This window comes from Crocuta crocuta, unplaced genomic scaffold (assembly GCF_008692635.1).
Source record: "Crocuta crocuta isolate KB4526 unplaced genomic scaffold, BGI_CrCroc_1.0 scaffold39, whole genome shotgun sequence".
Lineage (NCBI taxonomy): Eukaryota > Metazoa > Chordata > Mammalia > Carnivora > Hyaenidae > Crocuta > Crocuta crocuta.
The window spans coordinates 6,244,136-6,260,117 of record NW_027533334.1 but is presented as its reverse complement, the minus strand read 5'-3'; the positions used below and the strand labels follow the sequence as shown (position 1 = coordinate 6,260,117).

General features: G+C 39.6%; 1 protein-coding gene across 1 annotated transcript in view; it reads left to right on the top strand.

Moving 5' to 3' along the window:
- The window catches only part of SPAG1 (sperm associated antigen 1), a 63,310-nt gene that overhangs the window by 32,766 nt on the left and 14,562 nt on the right, over positions 1-15,982 (top strand). Inside the window, exons 11-14 of the mRNA XM_077748227.1 lie at positions 3,832-4,159; positions 4,216-4,315; positions 9,165-9,317; positions 13,543-13,709. Coding sequence (XP_077604353.1) covers positions 3,832-4,159; positions 4,216-4,315; positions 9,165-9,317; positions 13,543-13,709 — 748 coding nt within the window. The remainder of the gene's footprint in view (positions 1-3,831; positions 4,160-4,215; positions 4,316-9,164; positions 9,318-13,542; positions 13,710-15,982) is intronic.

Below are 15,982 nucleotides of genomic sequence, written 5' to 3'. Positions count from 1 at the left end.
GTTGATGTGCATTTGGGTTGTTTCCACTTTTTTGGCTATTATGAATAATGTGGCTATGCAAGTTTTGTGTGTATACATATGTTTTAAATTTTAATAACTAGGAGCAGAATGCTGGGTTATATGGTAACTCAATGTTTAACTTCTTGAGACTATTTTCCTAAGTGGCTACACCATTTTATAGCCCCGCCAACAATGTATGAGGATTTTAATTTCTCCACATCCTTGTAAACACTTATTATAGTTTACCTTTTTTATTATTTATTAATACATTAATAATTTATAATAATAATAATTTATTATTATTATTTGTTTTTCTTCTTTGGAGGAATTCTTTTCAAGTTCTTTGCCCATTTAAAAATTAGATGGTCTCTTTATAGTTGCGTTATAAGTGCACTTTATATAGTCTGGATACTAAACCCTTTATCAGATATATGACATATTTTCCCCCATTCTGTGGGTTGTCTTTTTACCATCTTAATAATATCCTTTTATGCTGAAAAGTTGTTAGTTTTGATGAAGTTCAGTTTATTTTTTCTTTTGCTGCCTGTGCCTTTGGTGACATATATAAAAATCCTTTGCCAAATCCAAGGTCATATATACATTTACCTTTATGTTCTCTCCTAAGAATTTTATGGTTTTAGCTCTTATATTTAGAATACTGACTTATTTTGATTAATTGATGTAGGAGGGAGTCCAACTTAGCTTTTTTATTCCCTCTCAGCATGTGGAAACACAGTGTCTGAACACCCATTTGTTAGACTATTATTTCCCTATTGAATGGACTTGGACAGTCTTGTCAAAAATCAACTGGCCATATATGTGTGGCAACATGGATGGAACTTGAGGGTGTTCTGCTGAGTGAAATAAGTCAGGCAGAGGACAGATACCATATGTTTGCACGTATAGGAAGATTAGGAGGAACTTAACTGAGGACCGTGGGGGAGAAGAAGGGGGGAAAATAGTTGGGGAGAGGGAGGGAGGCAAACCATGAGAGACTCTTGAATGCTGAGAACAAACTGAGGACTGATGGGGGGGGGAGGGAAAGGGGGGCGATGGGCATGGACGAGGACACTTGTGGGGATGAGCACTGGGTGTTATATGGAAACCAACTTGACAATAAACTATTTAAAAAAATCAACTGGCCATAGATATATGCATTTATAGACTCCCGGTTCTATTCTATTGGTCTAGATGTCTATCCTTATGTTAGTACCACACTGTTTTGATTACTGAAGCTTTTGGTAAGATTTGAACTCAGAAGTCTAAGTCCTTTGACTTTGTTCTTCTTTTTCAATATTGTTTTGACTATCCTGGACTCCTTGAAATTCCATATGAATTTGAGGATCAGATTTTCCATTTCTGCAAAAAAGGCTGTAAGAATTTGTTAGGGATTATGTTATATCTGTAGATCATTTTGGGTACCTTAAAATCGAGTCTTCCTATTTGTGATCAAGAGATACCTTTCTGTTTGTTGGTTTTCTTCTAGCAATGATGTAGTTTTCAGTGTACAAGTCTTTCACCTCCTTGGTTAAATGTATTCCTAAATATTTTATTTGTATGATACTATTGTAAATAGAATTGTTTTTGTAATTGTCAGGTTGTTCATTGCTAGTATATCGTATACCCTGAAACTGCTGAATTTGCTTTTTACTATATATATGATATAGAACAATAATTATATCATCTGTTAATAAATGGTTTTACTTTTTCCTTTCCAATATGGCTGCTTACTTTTTTTCTTGCCTAATTGGTCAGGCTACAATTTCCAGTATAATGTTGAATAGATGGAGTGAAACGGTATTGTCTTGTTTCTGACCTTCAGGGGAAAGCTTTTAGGATTTTGCCATGGAATATGATGTTGACTGAGTTTTTCATAAATATACTTTATCAGGTTGAAAAATTTCATTTCTGTTCCTAGTTTTCTGAGTTTTTTTTTTTTTTTAATCATGAAAGGGTGGTGTTGGATTTTGTAAAATGCTATTTTCTTTTTCTTTTTTATTTTTTTAGGTGGGCTTTGCACCCAGAGTGTGGAGCCCAACACAGGGCTTGAACTCATGACCCTGAGATCAAGACCTGAGCTAAGATCAAGAGTCAGATGTTTAACCAACTGAGCTACCCAGGCGCCCCATGTGCCCCTGTCAAATGCTTTCTCAATGTCAGTTATGATCATGTGATTTTTTCCCCTTATTCTATTCAGGTGGTGTGTATATTGGTTTTGTACTGTTGAACTACTTGCTGAGATAAATCCCACTTGGTCACGGTATATAATCCTTGTATAGGCTGTTGGATTTGGTTTGCTATTTTTGTTGAGGATTTTTGCATCTACCAACTACCCATACTACTGAAGGCTACTGAAGTAAGTCCTTATGGCTTTAGTTCTAATGGTTCTCTATAGGCCTGATGTAGTTGGCATTGCTGGCCATTGTTTCCTTTCATATTTATTATTGTGGTGCTTTCTCCCTGAAATACTCTTTCTTCTTGGTTTCTGAGGCAGTACTCCCTCCTGGGTTTTCTCTCATTTCTAGATACTTCTCCATCCCATTGGAGATTTTTCTTCTGATTATCCTTTAAGTATTAGTATTTATTAGGAATCCTTCAGAAGATCTGAGTAACCCCATCCATACCGAAACTTTGATGATCCTGTTTATATCAGCAACTCCCAAGCTAATGAGGACTTACCTGGAGAGTTAAGATAAGGCCACTCCTCTGAGTTACTTCTGGAGCCACCTCCTGAACAACTCTTCTGGAATGTTCTACAGGTAGTGCAGTACCACCAGGACTCGCAGGTCTTTCTTGTTTGGGCCTCTGTTACCTTTGTAGAGACTAGCAAAGCTGTTCAAGGACTTTTCCATCTTAAGGAAAGAGGTATGCCTTTCAGTTCATTTCATTGCAATTCCACAATCCAGTTATGATGATTTCTAGCTCTTTTGCTCCAGGACATTCTTTAGCTTTTTCCTTGCATCTTTGTTGCCTCATTTGTAAAGTGGGGAAGATAATACTTCGTTTGAGGATTAATGATAATGGAAAACGATAGTGTATGTAAAGATCTTGACCCATATTAAGTTCCAAATAAAATGCAGCTATTTAGTAATAGACAGACATGAAGGGATAATATACAAGGGAATGGAAAATAATACTAAATTGTCTGTTGTTTCTGCTGACACTCATCTATGCTTTCATCTGTTTTTATGCTGGGAGGGGACTTGAGCAGCAGATACCAGATGAAGAACACTAGAGCCTTGCTCCAATAATCTTACTGGGTCCAATCTGAGGATTTATTGCTATAAGAAGATCTTTTTATTGGATTCATAATGAAACCCCTTTTGGTTATTACACTTGAATGTGTGTTTTTATACTCAGGGCTTGCCTTAAGGTGAGCATCCACTGATTTTCATTTAAATACTTGTGGGATTTTTTTTTCCCTTTTTTTAAATGTTTATTTTTGAGAGAGTGTGTGTGTGAGCACGAATTCACACACTCAAGCAGGGGAGGGGAAGAGAGAGGATACAAAGTGGGCTCTAAAATCTTTCAATTAAGATCAAAGGAATGTACATTTGAGTAAGTAAGCATTGTAATGGGAAATTTATTGTTTTTAAGACTCCCTTTTAAAATTTGGTGTCTATTTTATAGAACTTCTTTGCTAAATTCATTTTAAAATGACTTAATCACTTCGATTTTATTTCACTTAAGCATTTATCTTTTTCTCCTAGTCCTTTAACATAAGAAAAAAGGTACCCTGACCTTGGGTGAAAGTAATTATTGTATTCAAGATTTAGTAACTTCTTTTGTAAACTGTAAATGGGAGTAAGGTACATATTTTGTAAGCTGTAGCTCCCCGTGTACGCTGGATTTTGGAGCGGTCCCTCCTCGAGCCCGTCGGTGTTTAACGACTTAACTACGGGGCGGCCTCCGTGCACTGCNGGCGCTCGCGTGCGTGCGTGCCTGCCTTCGTGCGGAACACCGGGGCTGGGTGGCACCGACCTGGGCGGGCAGCACCGCGGAATGCGTCGCGTGTGCGCGGGCAGGGCGCGTCTGCAGCAGTCCGTCAGGGGCTTTCCCTGGGATGCAGGACGCTGCGGGCACGCCCCCCTCCCGGGGCCGCATTACGGGCTGCCTGCAGGACTGCAGTGTCCCTGGGGACGGCAGTCGTCATGTGCTGGTGAACTGTGACTGAGCTAATGGATTTTAACTGCGTTTAATTCAATGTGATTTTAGGAAGTGCAAGTGCAGATGATCTAAGTACCTTATATTCAAATAGAGCGGCGTGTTACCTAAAGGAAGGAAACTGCGGCGGCTGCATTCAAGATTGTAACAGGTAAACTGCCCGTTTCCAGGTTTGTCCAGAGAGTGTTACCATTCCGGTGTGATGAATGCAGTATTTAATTTCTTTCCTTTTTTAAAAAAATATTTAATAGCGTGGGGCTCGAACTCATGACCCGGAGATCAAAAGTCACATGCTCCACCTACTGAGCCAGCCAGGTGCTGCTGCAGTATTTAATTTTTTACTAAATTTTCTGCGTGAGTCTGATTTCTTAAGAGACTTTTTAAAGACATGTTCATTATATATAGAAGTCACAAGTTCTTTTTCATAAATTTCTAATAGAAGAAATCATAAATTTTTTCTAACTGAAGACAGTTAATAGAAGACTGTGCAAACCTTTTTCATTTTCACAGCCACCACCTTAATTCATGCGCTTTTCATATCAATCCTAGACTACTGGAGAAGTCTTCCGTCTGATCTCTGCCTCCTCCAATCCAGTGTAGCCTCAGAACTTTTCCTGAAGCATTGTGTTTCAAATAGGCATTCCGTGGCTCAGTATGGTGTTCCAGATAATTATAGGCTCCTTTTTTACCACCTTGCCCCTGAACAAGCTTTCTGCTCTCATTTGGTCCACTGTCTGTAATGCCCTCTGCACATCTTTGCTTCTGAAATCCCTGCTCAACTAATTGCTCCCTCCTCTTTGCCTTCCTGGTCACTTGCGTGGCTGTAACCCCAGCACTATCACTCTCACACCTGTGGGTACTTACGCATTCACTCCATTGGATATTGAGCTCTGTGAGGACTGGAACCATATTTTATGTACAGCTTTGCATCCTGCAAGCACTGTTCTCACCCATGTTACTCAACAAGTTACACACTGGAATTGGTGAATATGTTTACGTGAATAAAGCGTACCGTTTCTTCCACTGTTAAGTAATAAGCCTGTGTCAGGAGCCCTTTGGAAAGAAGCTACTATTAACATATCTAAAAAATAAGTTGTGTGTCCGGATTTGACCTTCACAGTTCTGGTTTACTCCTCTTGTCTGGTAAAATTATTATTGTCATCCTTTTTCACTCTCAGAAGCCATAGTTTGAACAATAATTTATGTAGATAACCTTCTAAGAAAGTGAACAGTTTATTATTTTTTCATGGATAGTTTCAGTATATTGCTATGAGTGAAAACTTGTAATATCTATGGCTACAGTTAAAAGGTGCTGTGGGACTTTTTTTTTTTGCCAATTTTATTTATTTATATTTAAAATAAATACTATATATGTTCACTTGGGCCTGACTGTAGACCCTATTCACTAATTAATTGTTGTGTTTCTAGGATTTTGTGAGCTGGTTGAAGTCAAATTGGTAGCTTGAAATTTGCTAATTTGGTTGGAATACTAATACCATGAAAATTGGCAAATCCCACAAATCTGGGGGTTTCTCCTAGGAGGGGAGCCGGTTGTTAACCATTCACCACTGCACATAACTAACCAACAAGACCATGTGGGTTTGTGGAATATCAAGCGTATTGTGATTTGTAGCCAAGACCCTTATAGCTCAAGTGTCTGTTGCTGATACCTTTCAGATTGGCCTTAGCTCTTCCTGCAGTAAGCAAATTCAGGACTTTAATTAAAACTTGAGACCCTTAGGGGCACCTGGGTGGCTCAGGCAGTTAAGTGATCTTTGCTCAGGTCATGATCTCATGGTTCCGACATTAAGTCCTGATTTGGAACTTTGCACTGACAGTATGGAGCCTGCTTGGGTATCTCCCTCTCTCTCTACTCCCCATCTCTCTCTCTCTCCCTCTCTCTCTCACACACACACACACACACACACACACACACACACAAAATAAACTTTAAAAAAACAAACGAGACTCCTATAGTTAGGGCCACTGCAAAACAAGTGCACTCACTTTATCCTTAAGTGGGATGGTTTCAGGTGGCAGACATAAAGTTTGTTGGCGTTTCAGTGTAGATCTGGGAGGAAATCGATGGAATTCCAGCCATGGTGTCAGGGGATGCTAGAATGGAGGTTTGTCTTGAAGGAGAGCAGGAGATGGCCTTCCCAGGAGGGAAATGGGCGGTGGTTTATTTAAGATGTCCTTAGATAAGAGCTGTGTTGTAGACCAAGGAATCCTGCTCTGCTGGTCAGTGCTGACCTCTATAGAGGCCGACCTACTTGGGTGTTTTCTTGATACCTGGTGTATGAGTCCCAACATTTGGGGCATGGGATGATTTTACTCCAAAGCGGTGAAACTCAAACTCCTTTTAATGCCAGAGAAACCATGATTTGCTTTTGCAAACATGTTGAAATAAATGTATTTAAATCTGTATGAACTAGGAATCATTTAGTAGCAGAAATATGACTGTTTTCTATTCACCTCAAGATTGCACACATTTTAATGGTAGCCTGTTTAGTTTTTCACTTAATCATCTGCTCTTTGGAGAGTTGTTTTTTGTGCCATGAGCCCTTATTACAAGGCAAGTGGTTGCTGGAGTCAAACACTGAAAAAGAAAAACTCATGGGAGCAAACTTTAAGGAGTGTGTCTGAATTCATGGAGCCTCCTCTGAAGCACTTCCTCTGAGGTTTATCCCAGGGTGTGCAGAGAATCACTCCTGGGAGTATAAGGGGTACTGGCGGGGCTCACGAAGCTCTGGATCCTGCTCCTCTCCTGGCCACGGCGTCTCCATGTTTCTAGTTTAGGCTTCCAGGTGAGCCTTGAAAAAGGGTTACAATGCCTAAGTTGAAGTTTAAAACCATTATCCTAGAAACTACCTTTTGTTCTCAGGACTCTTTATCAGCTAAAAACAAAAAAACAAACTTCACTTTTCTCATCTGCCAGAGAACTTTTTTGGGTTATCTAAGCTACACCAAAAAAAAAAAAATTCTTTCAGTGACTTTCCATGGAGGATATTTTGACAGGCTCAGTAAAAATGAATGTTGCCTAGTAATTTGCTTTTGCTTCTCTTTGCTGCTCTCTGCCAGACTTCAAATTAGAAGACTCTGTAGGGCCTTGAAAAGGTGTTAACTTGAATAGTTAAGCTTTTGTAAGCTCTGGCTTAAAAATTCTCTGTGTTTTTATGAATGAATGCCTTTTTAAATTTTTCTTAGCAGAATTACCATTTGTGGTAATTTGTGGTTTGTGGGTTCGAGCCCCGCGTCAGACTCTGTGCTGACAGCTCAGAGTCTGGAACCTGCTTCTCATTCTGTGTCTCCCTCTCTCTCTGCCCCTCCCCTACTCATGCTCTTTCTCTCTCAAAAATAAATAAACTATAAAAAAGTTTTTTAAATAGACGTTAAAAATTTTTTTTAAGTTAAAGTATTTTTTGCTATTTACAGAAGTAATACATATGTGTTATAGAAAAAAATTTAAAACCCAGCACAATACAATGGAGATCATTAAAATAACCCACAGTCCTAACACCTGGGCAGAAGAAAATAGGGTATTTTTTTAAAGAACTAACACAAATTAATGACATCTATGGTGCACAGCCCAGGAGCACACCCACACGTGCAGTTGTGCATGACGTGGAGAAATGTGAAGGAGTCTCAGTGGCAGATGACTCCAGTGAAGTTTCTTCATTTATAGAGTTTTCTGTCTTTGTGGTAGGAAGAGCATAGGTTCAATCCGGTGTTTGCTCAGGTGCTTCCTCTGGCCCAGGCAGTGACCTCCGCCCTGGGAATATAGCGGTGCTTAGGACAGGTGGTGGCCTTGCTCTCCGGACGCTTAAGTTCAAAAGAACTGACATGTGGGCACATGGCCCCATGTCTCTCCGTCTCCTCACCTGCTGAAAGAATGTGGGACTGTTGACCCTGCAGGCTTGTGAGAACGTTTACGGTGACCAGCACGCGGCAGATGTTCTGTCAGAGCTCGCTCTTTGCCCGGTCACTGTAGACAGGAATAGACAGCAGATCCCCAAGACTGCTGGAGAAAAAGCAAAGCAGCCCTCCCTCTGCTTTCCCTGCCAGTGATCTATAAACTGCGTGAAACAGAAAAGTTATCCAGAAGAGACCTGCCATCCCCAGTGTGGACAGTCTGGTGCAGCAGATTCTCACTCGTGGGTTGTATAGAAAGTAGGCTCTTCCTAGGATCTCTGCACTTCAGCCTTTACAATTGTAGTTAAGTTCATTAAAACTATGCATTTCATTCATAAATTCAAACTTTTGATTGAATAGGTGCATATGCTTTATTTCAGAATATAATAAAGTCCATTACATGATGAGGTAGCTTTAAATAGTTACTTCAAGCAAAACCAAGGAACATAACCCTGAAATACATCTCTAGTGATGTTAGAAATACTTTGTAGCCTAAAAAGTGCAAGATGAAACTTCATGACTTATCAGAAATTATACACTTCCTTGATTCCCTCCAGTCTATTTCTTAAGCCCTTTGGCAGCAAGTTAATCATAATAAACTGAAGTTCAGAGAACTGATTTTCAAAATGTAATGCAAGCTTTTGTGGTTGTGTGCTAAGGTGCCTTACTAAACACATAGGTGCAAATAAAACTTTTCCCCTTAATCCATCAGTAAGTAACAAGAATCTTTTGAAAGCCTACTTTGTGCCTAGTGCCACGGTGGGCTCTGTTAGGGCACAGGGGGTGTGGGAGGGAGAGGCATTGGAGAGGGTGAGGCACATTGCCTGTTGGCAGGGAGCTCGGGCTCACTGCGGGGTAGGGAGGGAAGAGTTAATGCCAAAGCGCTTCGGGAACTGTATAAAATGAGGTAACCACAAGTTTGATTGCTCTTCTACTCTGAGTTTGCCTTTCTAGTATGTTCCTAAGTTCCCAGTGTGAACTAGCAGATATATATGTGTTTGAGAGTCCGGTATCATAGTGTACTTTCAGTTAGTATAAGTTAAAACATAATTTTCAAAACAAATGACATGTAATATTTTTGTCTTTAGGGCTCTGGAACTTCATCCATTCTCCATCAAACCTCTTCTTCGACGAGCAATGGCCTATGAAACTTTAGAGCAGTATCAGAAAGCTTATGTGGATTATAAAACTGTATTGCAAGTGGACTGCACAATCCAGCTAGCGAATGACAGTATTAACAGGTAACCTTGCCTGAGGCAGTGCCTGAGGGCTAGTTGTTTTACAATGGAACTACATTTTTATCTTCCCCTCCTTCGAGAACAGTATTAAGGTGTAGACTGTTCTGTTATTTGCATGAATGATTGCCTTCTCTCACGCCCATCAAAAGCTAACTGTTCTTTCTCTCTAACTTAATTTCTAACTGTCTTGCAATACATTTTGAGTTGTCCTCTGACACCTTTGTATTTGTTTCCTGGTCCATTTATTACTGTTCAGTAATTGTTTTTGTTTTTGTTTTTTTTTTACTCAGGGTATAGATCTTTGCTGTTCCGAATGCATAACATTTAATTTCAGTATTTGTAAATATCTGTGGAGTTAGGAAGTGTTTTCAGTGATGTTGTAAATCAGTACTACTTATAGGACAGGATCCAAAAATTTGGTGAAAACTGCCATGTTGAATCTTCTTCTCCTACAGGGTTCTCACATGCTCATTGGTACCACATATGTCAGTGGAAACATATCTGTTGTTTCTCCTTAGGAGAATGGATGTCTTCATGAGCCTGCTAGATATTTGTGTTATATGCCCTTTAAATAGACACTCATCTAGGATGAGTATTAACTTATAGCAGAGAATTTGGATCTAATTTATATTATGACCTGTTTACCCCCTGAGTGAGCATGGGAAGGTAAGAATTTCCAGACTTCATAAATTGCTTTCAGGTGAAATTTGAAAATTACTAGTTGGGTAATATCTCTAATTCTTTGTAATATTTTCTGATCCCATTTGTCCGAAGCATAATTTCTTACGTGCGTTCCGCTGTGCCCCATGTTGGTCTAGTGTACCCTGCCCACCCATGCACCTAAAAAGACAAAAAGGGGAAAAATAATATAGTCTCTGTATTCAGGCAAATGAGAATATAGTTAGTGAAAACACAAGACAGGCTATCTCTAACTGTGAACAATTGTGAGGAAGGTGGGGGTTGACAGACCAGGCCACTCTCGCATGTGTAGACTTCAGTTGTTGGAGAGTGAGTGCCTGAGGGGGTCTTTGAAGAGCACTGTGAGGACATGAGGAGGCCTTGAGCAAAATTGTAGAAAATGAGAGTGGCATGTTTTGGATTAATTCATTTTATAAAATTATGCTTTACCCCCCTACATTGTTTCACCGCACCTTGCAGAAAATTGTTGGAAAGATCTGTATGTAGAGCCAATGGTGACCTCTTGGAGGGTTTGCTCTCTGGTCACGTGGAACCTGTCTAGAAGGGATACATACTGGTTATTGGATCTAGAGCGGGGCCAGATGGAACCTTGGGCATTCACAGACACCTACATCTTGATCTTATAAAATCAGGCAGCATCACCTGAGAGCTCTTCAGGCCATTTGCCGTGTGACACAGCTGCCTGCCAAAGTATCATCTGCCTGAAGGCACTTTTCCTCTTTTTTGTCTGGTTAATTCCTTCCTGTCCATCAGGAGAGGATCTGCTTCCTCTAGGAAATGACTTTCACAGATGCACCACCTCCTTCCTCACCATACATGTACTTTAGGCTCTCTTCCCAGTGACCCCAGCACACTGCCTTTTATTACCCAGCTTCCATATTGTAAATTCTCTGTCCCTCTCTTTTTGTAAAATTACTTTTCTCTCATTCTCCTGGAAGTTCTGTGAGGTCAGGAATTGTGTTTTATCCATCTGTGTAGTTGAAGCACCTTATACAGTAGATATCCTCAATAAAATGTGTTGAATGAAGTCATTCCGTAACAGCATAATTCACTCCTGTGCTCTACTTTGAATGTGCTTCTCTGTCTGGTCATATCCAGGGTAGTTGGGGAAAGAAGAATCCTCTTGCAGAGTGTGAGGTTCTTGTGAAACAAAGTTGGGAAGGCCCCTGAAGTAGCTGGCAGGGAGGAAAGGCCTGTTGAAAGGTATTTTAGGGAATACAGTTCATAGTGATAGGCCGGAAGGTCTGAAGGGAGAAATCTATATCTGAGAGGCTGTAATTTCTGATCCTGCTACACTGTATAGTTTTTAAAAAGAGAAATAAGATTCAGAGAAGGGAAAATTGACTATTTTAAAGTATACAATTGAGTGGCCTTTTAGTACATTGACATGTTGTATAACCACTGCCTCTCTCTAGTTCCAGGACATTTATCATCCCAAAGGAAAATTCTCTTTCCATTAAGCAATCACTTATTTTCCCTTCTCCCAACCCCTGGCAACCACTAATCTGCTGTCTATGGACATACCTGTTCTAGGTAGTCCCTATAATGGAGTCCTAGAAGATATACCTCTTGTGTTTGGGTTCTTTCACCTAGCACAGTGTTCTCAAGGTTCATCCGTGTTGTTGTATATGTGAGCGCTTCATTTCTTTTTATAGCTGAATAGTATTCCATTGTATGGACATGTATCATTTTGTGTATCCATCCATTCATTGGATGATGGACGTTTGGGTTCTTTGTATCTTTGGGCTGTTGTGAACAGTCTGCTATGAACATTCGTGCACAAGTTTTTGTTTATATACCTGTTGGCGGTTCCTCTTGGTGTATACTGAGGAGTGGAATTGCTGGGTCATATGAGAATGAGGATTGAGTTACACTTTTTATATGTACTCATGAAGGTTCTTTTATACAGATTGACTTGTAAGATTCATTTTTTAATTGAATAGTTACTGATGTTTTATCAGAAGAGGAGGCATTGTTTTGCTGTATTTCTATAAAATATCCATTTTTAAAACTTCACTGTTCTTTTTCATGAATCTTATATTTATGCTTGCTTTTCCATGTGAGCAACAGCAGCTTTTTTTTTTTTTTTTAATTTAAACATCTGTGCTTACTTTGTTTCTGTCTTCCATTAACCATATTCCTCTCTTCCTCTCCAGGAATCTTATCTGTTAAATTTCCCTGCATATACTTATTTACTCCCTGGCAACACATCATCTCTTTTCAGCTGCTTCTTCCTTCCTCCCTGCTGGTAATACAAGTTTTGCTTGAAAATTCTTTTTTCTTAAGCTTTTTTTTGTTTCCTGCACTTGTGGGTGGTTTTACCTTATTAAAAATTATTTTTCTTTTTCACTAAAATATGTGAAAGTTCAGCATAACTGAAATTTCAGTTTAAGAAACTGGGGGGAAGTATGTGCATTGTATTTGTCTCTATATAACTATAGAAACTATTTGCACAGAAAGTACTATTGAGTTAACTAACTTGAATGCATTCTCCTAATTACCAGTAAAACTTCTCAGTCTTGGGGCACACCCTTTTAAAAAAAATTTTTTTTATAATGTTTGTTTATTTTTGAGAGAGAGAGAGACAGAATGTGGGCCAGAGGTCAGAGAGAGAGGGAGGCACAGAATCCAAAGCAGGCTCCAGGCTGAGCTGTCAGCACAGAGCCCAACGCGGGGCTTGATTGAATTCGTAAACTGTGAGATCATGACCTGAGCTGAAGTCAGACCCCAAATGACTGTGCCACCCAGGGGCACACCTTTTTAAAACCAATTTCAAAGACATGATTGAATTTTGTTTTAAATGTAAATATATTTTGTATGTTTAAAAATGACAACAAAGTGTAAGCAAAGATGTTAATTTGAACCTTATGGTCATGAGTAAATGTCAGTAATACAAGGGCCCTTGTAATAGACTCTAATATCCTGTTCCTTCATCATTATGTGTCTGAAAACATAGTGAATGGATAATTTTAGAGGCAAAAACAAAAAAACAAACAAACAAGGTAAGAGTATCTTAGCAATATAGAAATGTTTTAAGAAAAAACAGTATTCCATGTTACAGCTTGCCCTTGTCAGTGTCCACGGCCGACCTTGAACACCTGTCTTAGGCGTACAGTTTGGGCATAGAAATTCTGAAGTGCTTTTGATTATTCTCAAGAGTAATACATTATCAGTTTAGTAATTACATTAAATGTTATGTAAGACATTTCTTCTAGGCCTCCTAAATTTTGCTTTTATTTTTCACTTCTTCAAAAAAATAGTTTTACTGCACATATATTAAAAAAAATCTTTTGAACCAATTAGAAAGGCCATCATTTTTTTCTTCTACAAAACGAATCTAAAGTTAACATAGTTTTTGACAGTTTTAAAAATCCTCTTAAAGACCATTTATATGGACAGCAGATAGCTTAAGACTGTACTACAGGAAAGTACACAAATGCAGTGTTTGTAAATCTCACTCTTGATTTGAGCTTTGTGGATATAAAAAACAAATGGCATGATTAATAGAGGAAATTCATTTTCTTTTTAGGATAACAAGAATTTTAATGAATCTGGATGGACCCAGCTGGCGGGAGAAGCTGTCACCTATTCCTGTTGTGTCCACTTCTGCACATTTACCAGCTTGGCAGCCTGCCACCGAGACACCCCCAGAGCGAGTGGAAGAGCCCTGCAGCTGTCCCCAGCCTGCCATCACAGGTGGGGGAGGCCTGCCCTCCTTTCTTGTGAGGGTTATCTTGAGCCATGTGTATATCTTCATGGTAAAGCAGAAGGGGTTTAAGCTAAGACCCTCTTCTCCCTCTAACTAGTCCTAAGAAGTTGNCCATGAACTCCGGCATCAGGCCCAGGTTTAAGTTTAAGACCCTGTTCTCCCTCTAGTCTTAAGAAGCTGCTTCACACGTCCAGTGTCCTAGTGTGTATGAAAGGAGGAAAGATGAGTAACTATCTCGTGGAGTTCTTAAGAATAAATGGAGATGTGCATACAAAATAATGAAGGTTAAGTTAACATTAGTATTAATAAGAAAAAGAAGTAGGATTAGTTTACTAGTACGGCTGTATGTGGCAAGGTTAAAATAGTATGATTGGTGTGTTTGAAATAATAAAAGCCTATAGCGTAAGTATCTAGCAGGTATTTCCTTCTGCCTCATATCATAGTTGTTAACATATCTCCATTCCCCTAGTACCTACCTCATTACTTTTTGCAGCGTGTTTAATACATGTGACTTCAGTCTTGCTTTCTGCGTAAAGCTGGTTGAGGCCCCATTTCTCCTTCCTGCTTAGGAACTCTGTGTATGTCCCTAGTTGAGCCTCATCTCGCAGACACCATGAGATTCCTGAGTCATGGTGTCCCAGTGGCTTCTGTTAGACCCTCACCCTCTTTGACCAGAAAGAAGATGCAGTTTATTTAAATGTTTATTTATTTTGAGAGAGAGAGTGTGTGCGCACACCTGTGTGCAGGCAGGGGAGGAGGCCCGGGGCGGGGGGGAGAGAATCCCAAGCAGGCTCTGTGCTGTCAGCGTAGAGCCCACGTCGGGGTGAGAGTGTGACCTGAGCCAGAATCAAGAGTCAGAAGCCTTAACTGGCTGAGCTACCCAGATGCCCCAGGGCTTTAAGATCATGGGCATCTCTTGTTTTCTAGAATTTGCTATTAGAGCCTCACATAAAGCATTTGTTCAGTAAAGGGTAGCTGTTTATTAACAGAGTGCATATACTAACTATACCATAGATGTGGGGATAGCTAATTATAAGTACAAGTATAGTCCGTTCTTTCTGTTCATTTTTATGTGATTATTAGAATAGATACCAAAGGTTTAAAAACGCTGGGGGAAGAAAAGCTTAAGGGAAGTTTTTTCAGCAAATTATATAAGCCCTAAAACAGTATTAATCTGCCAGAATTTATGGGAAGTGCCGTTGGCCCCATTGTATGAGTTCTTTTAAAACATGAAACATTAGAAATATCCTGTGATTGGGGTGCCTGGGTGGCTCATTTGGCTGAGCATCTGACTCTCCGTTTTGGCTCAGGTCATGATCTCAGGTTTCATGAGTGCAGGTCCTCCATCGGGCTCTGTGCTGATGGTGCAGAGTCTGCTTGGGATTCTCTCTCTTCTTTCTCTTTCTCTGCCCCTTCCCCCCTCGTTCTGTGTCTGTGTCTCTCTAAACAAATAAACTAAAAAAAAGATGAGAAGTTACTACTTCATACCATTGTGCAGGGGACAGATAAGATTGTTGTTAACATTCCAAGTTTATATTGTAAGTTTAGTATATTAAGGTTTTTAGATTATAAAATTTAAAGATATTTTTAAATTTTAATTATGGATTTTTGTATCCGGTTACTCCATTGGGTAATTTACACAGATTTAAAACTTTAGATATTCATATTTAATGTGTATTCAAAAACGTTGATTGAGAGTAGCTCAAAATCTGTTGACAGGTTGTAAGGAATGGTTTTGGCTCCTGGAACTGAAAGGGCTCAGGCAGCCCCTAAAATCAGACACAGCTCTGAAATATAGTAGAAACTGAAAATAATAGAACTGCAGCAATTTTAGGCTTCATGTGTGCACATATCAGTGTCTAAAGTGAGAGAGACACCATTGCTTTGGGTGGCATTAATTTAACAATGAGAAGACATGTTACATCTAAAACCCTAGCTTTTTTATCCTGTTACTTTCTTGGCTCAGATTCTATTGGTACTTTAATGGGTCATGTGTCCATTCCTGAGCCAGTCCCTATGATGAAGAAATGCCATGCCTGGATTGGCTTAGGCCTGAGTTCCTGATTAGTGGGGTCAGCTTTCCCTAAAGGTGAGGGGTGATAGCTGAATGAACATCAAGGCACTCTTAGGAAGGGACTCTCCTAAGCAGAGAGTCGGCCATGATCACTGCAAGGTAACAGGTAATGGTAATAGTTGGGACTCTCTCTTTGAGGATAACAGAAAACCCAACCCTTTATTGCTTAAGCAATAAAGGTTGTTT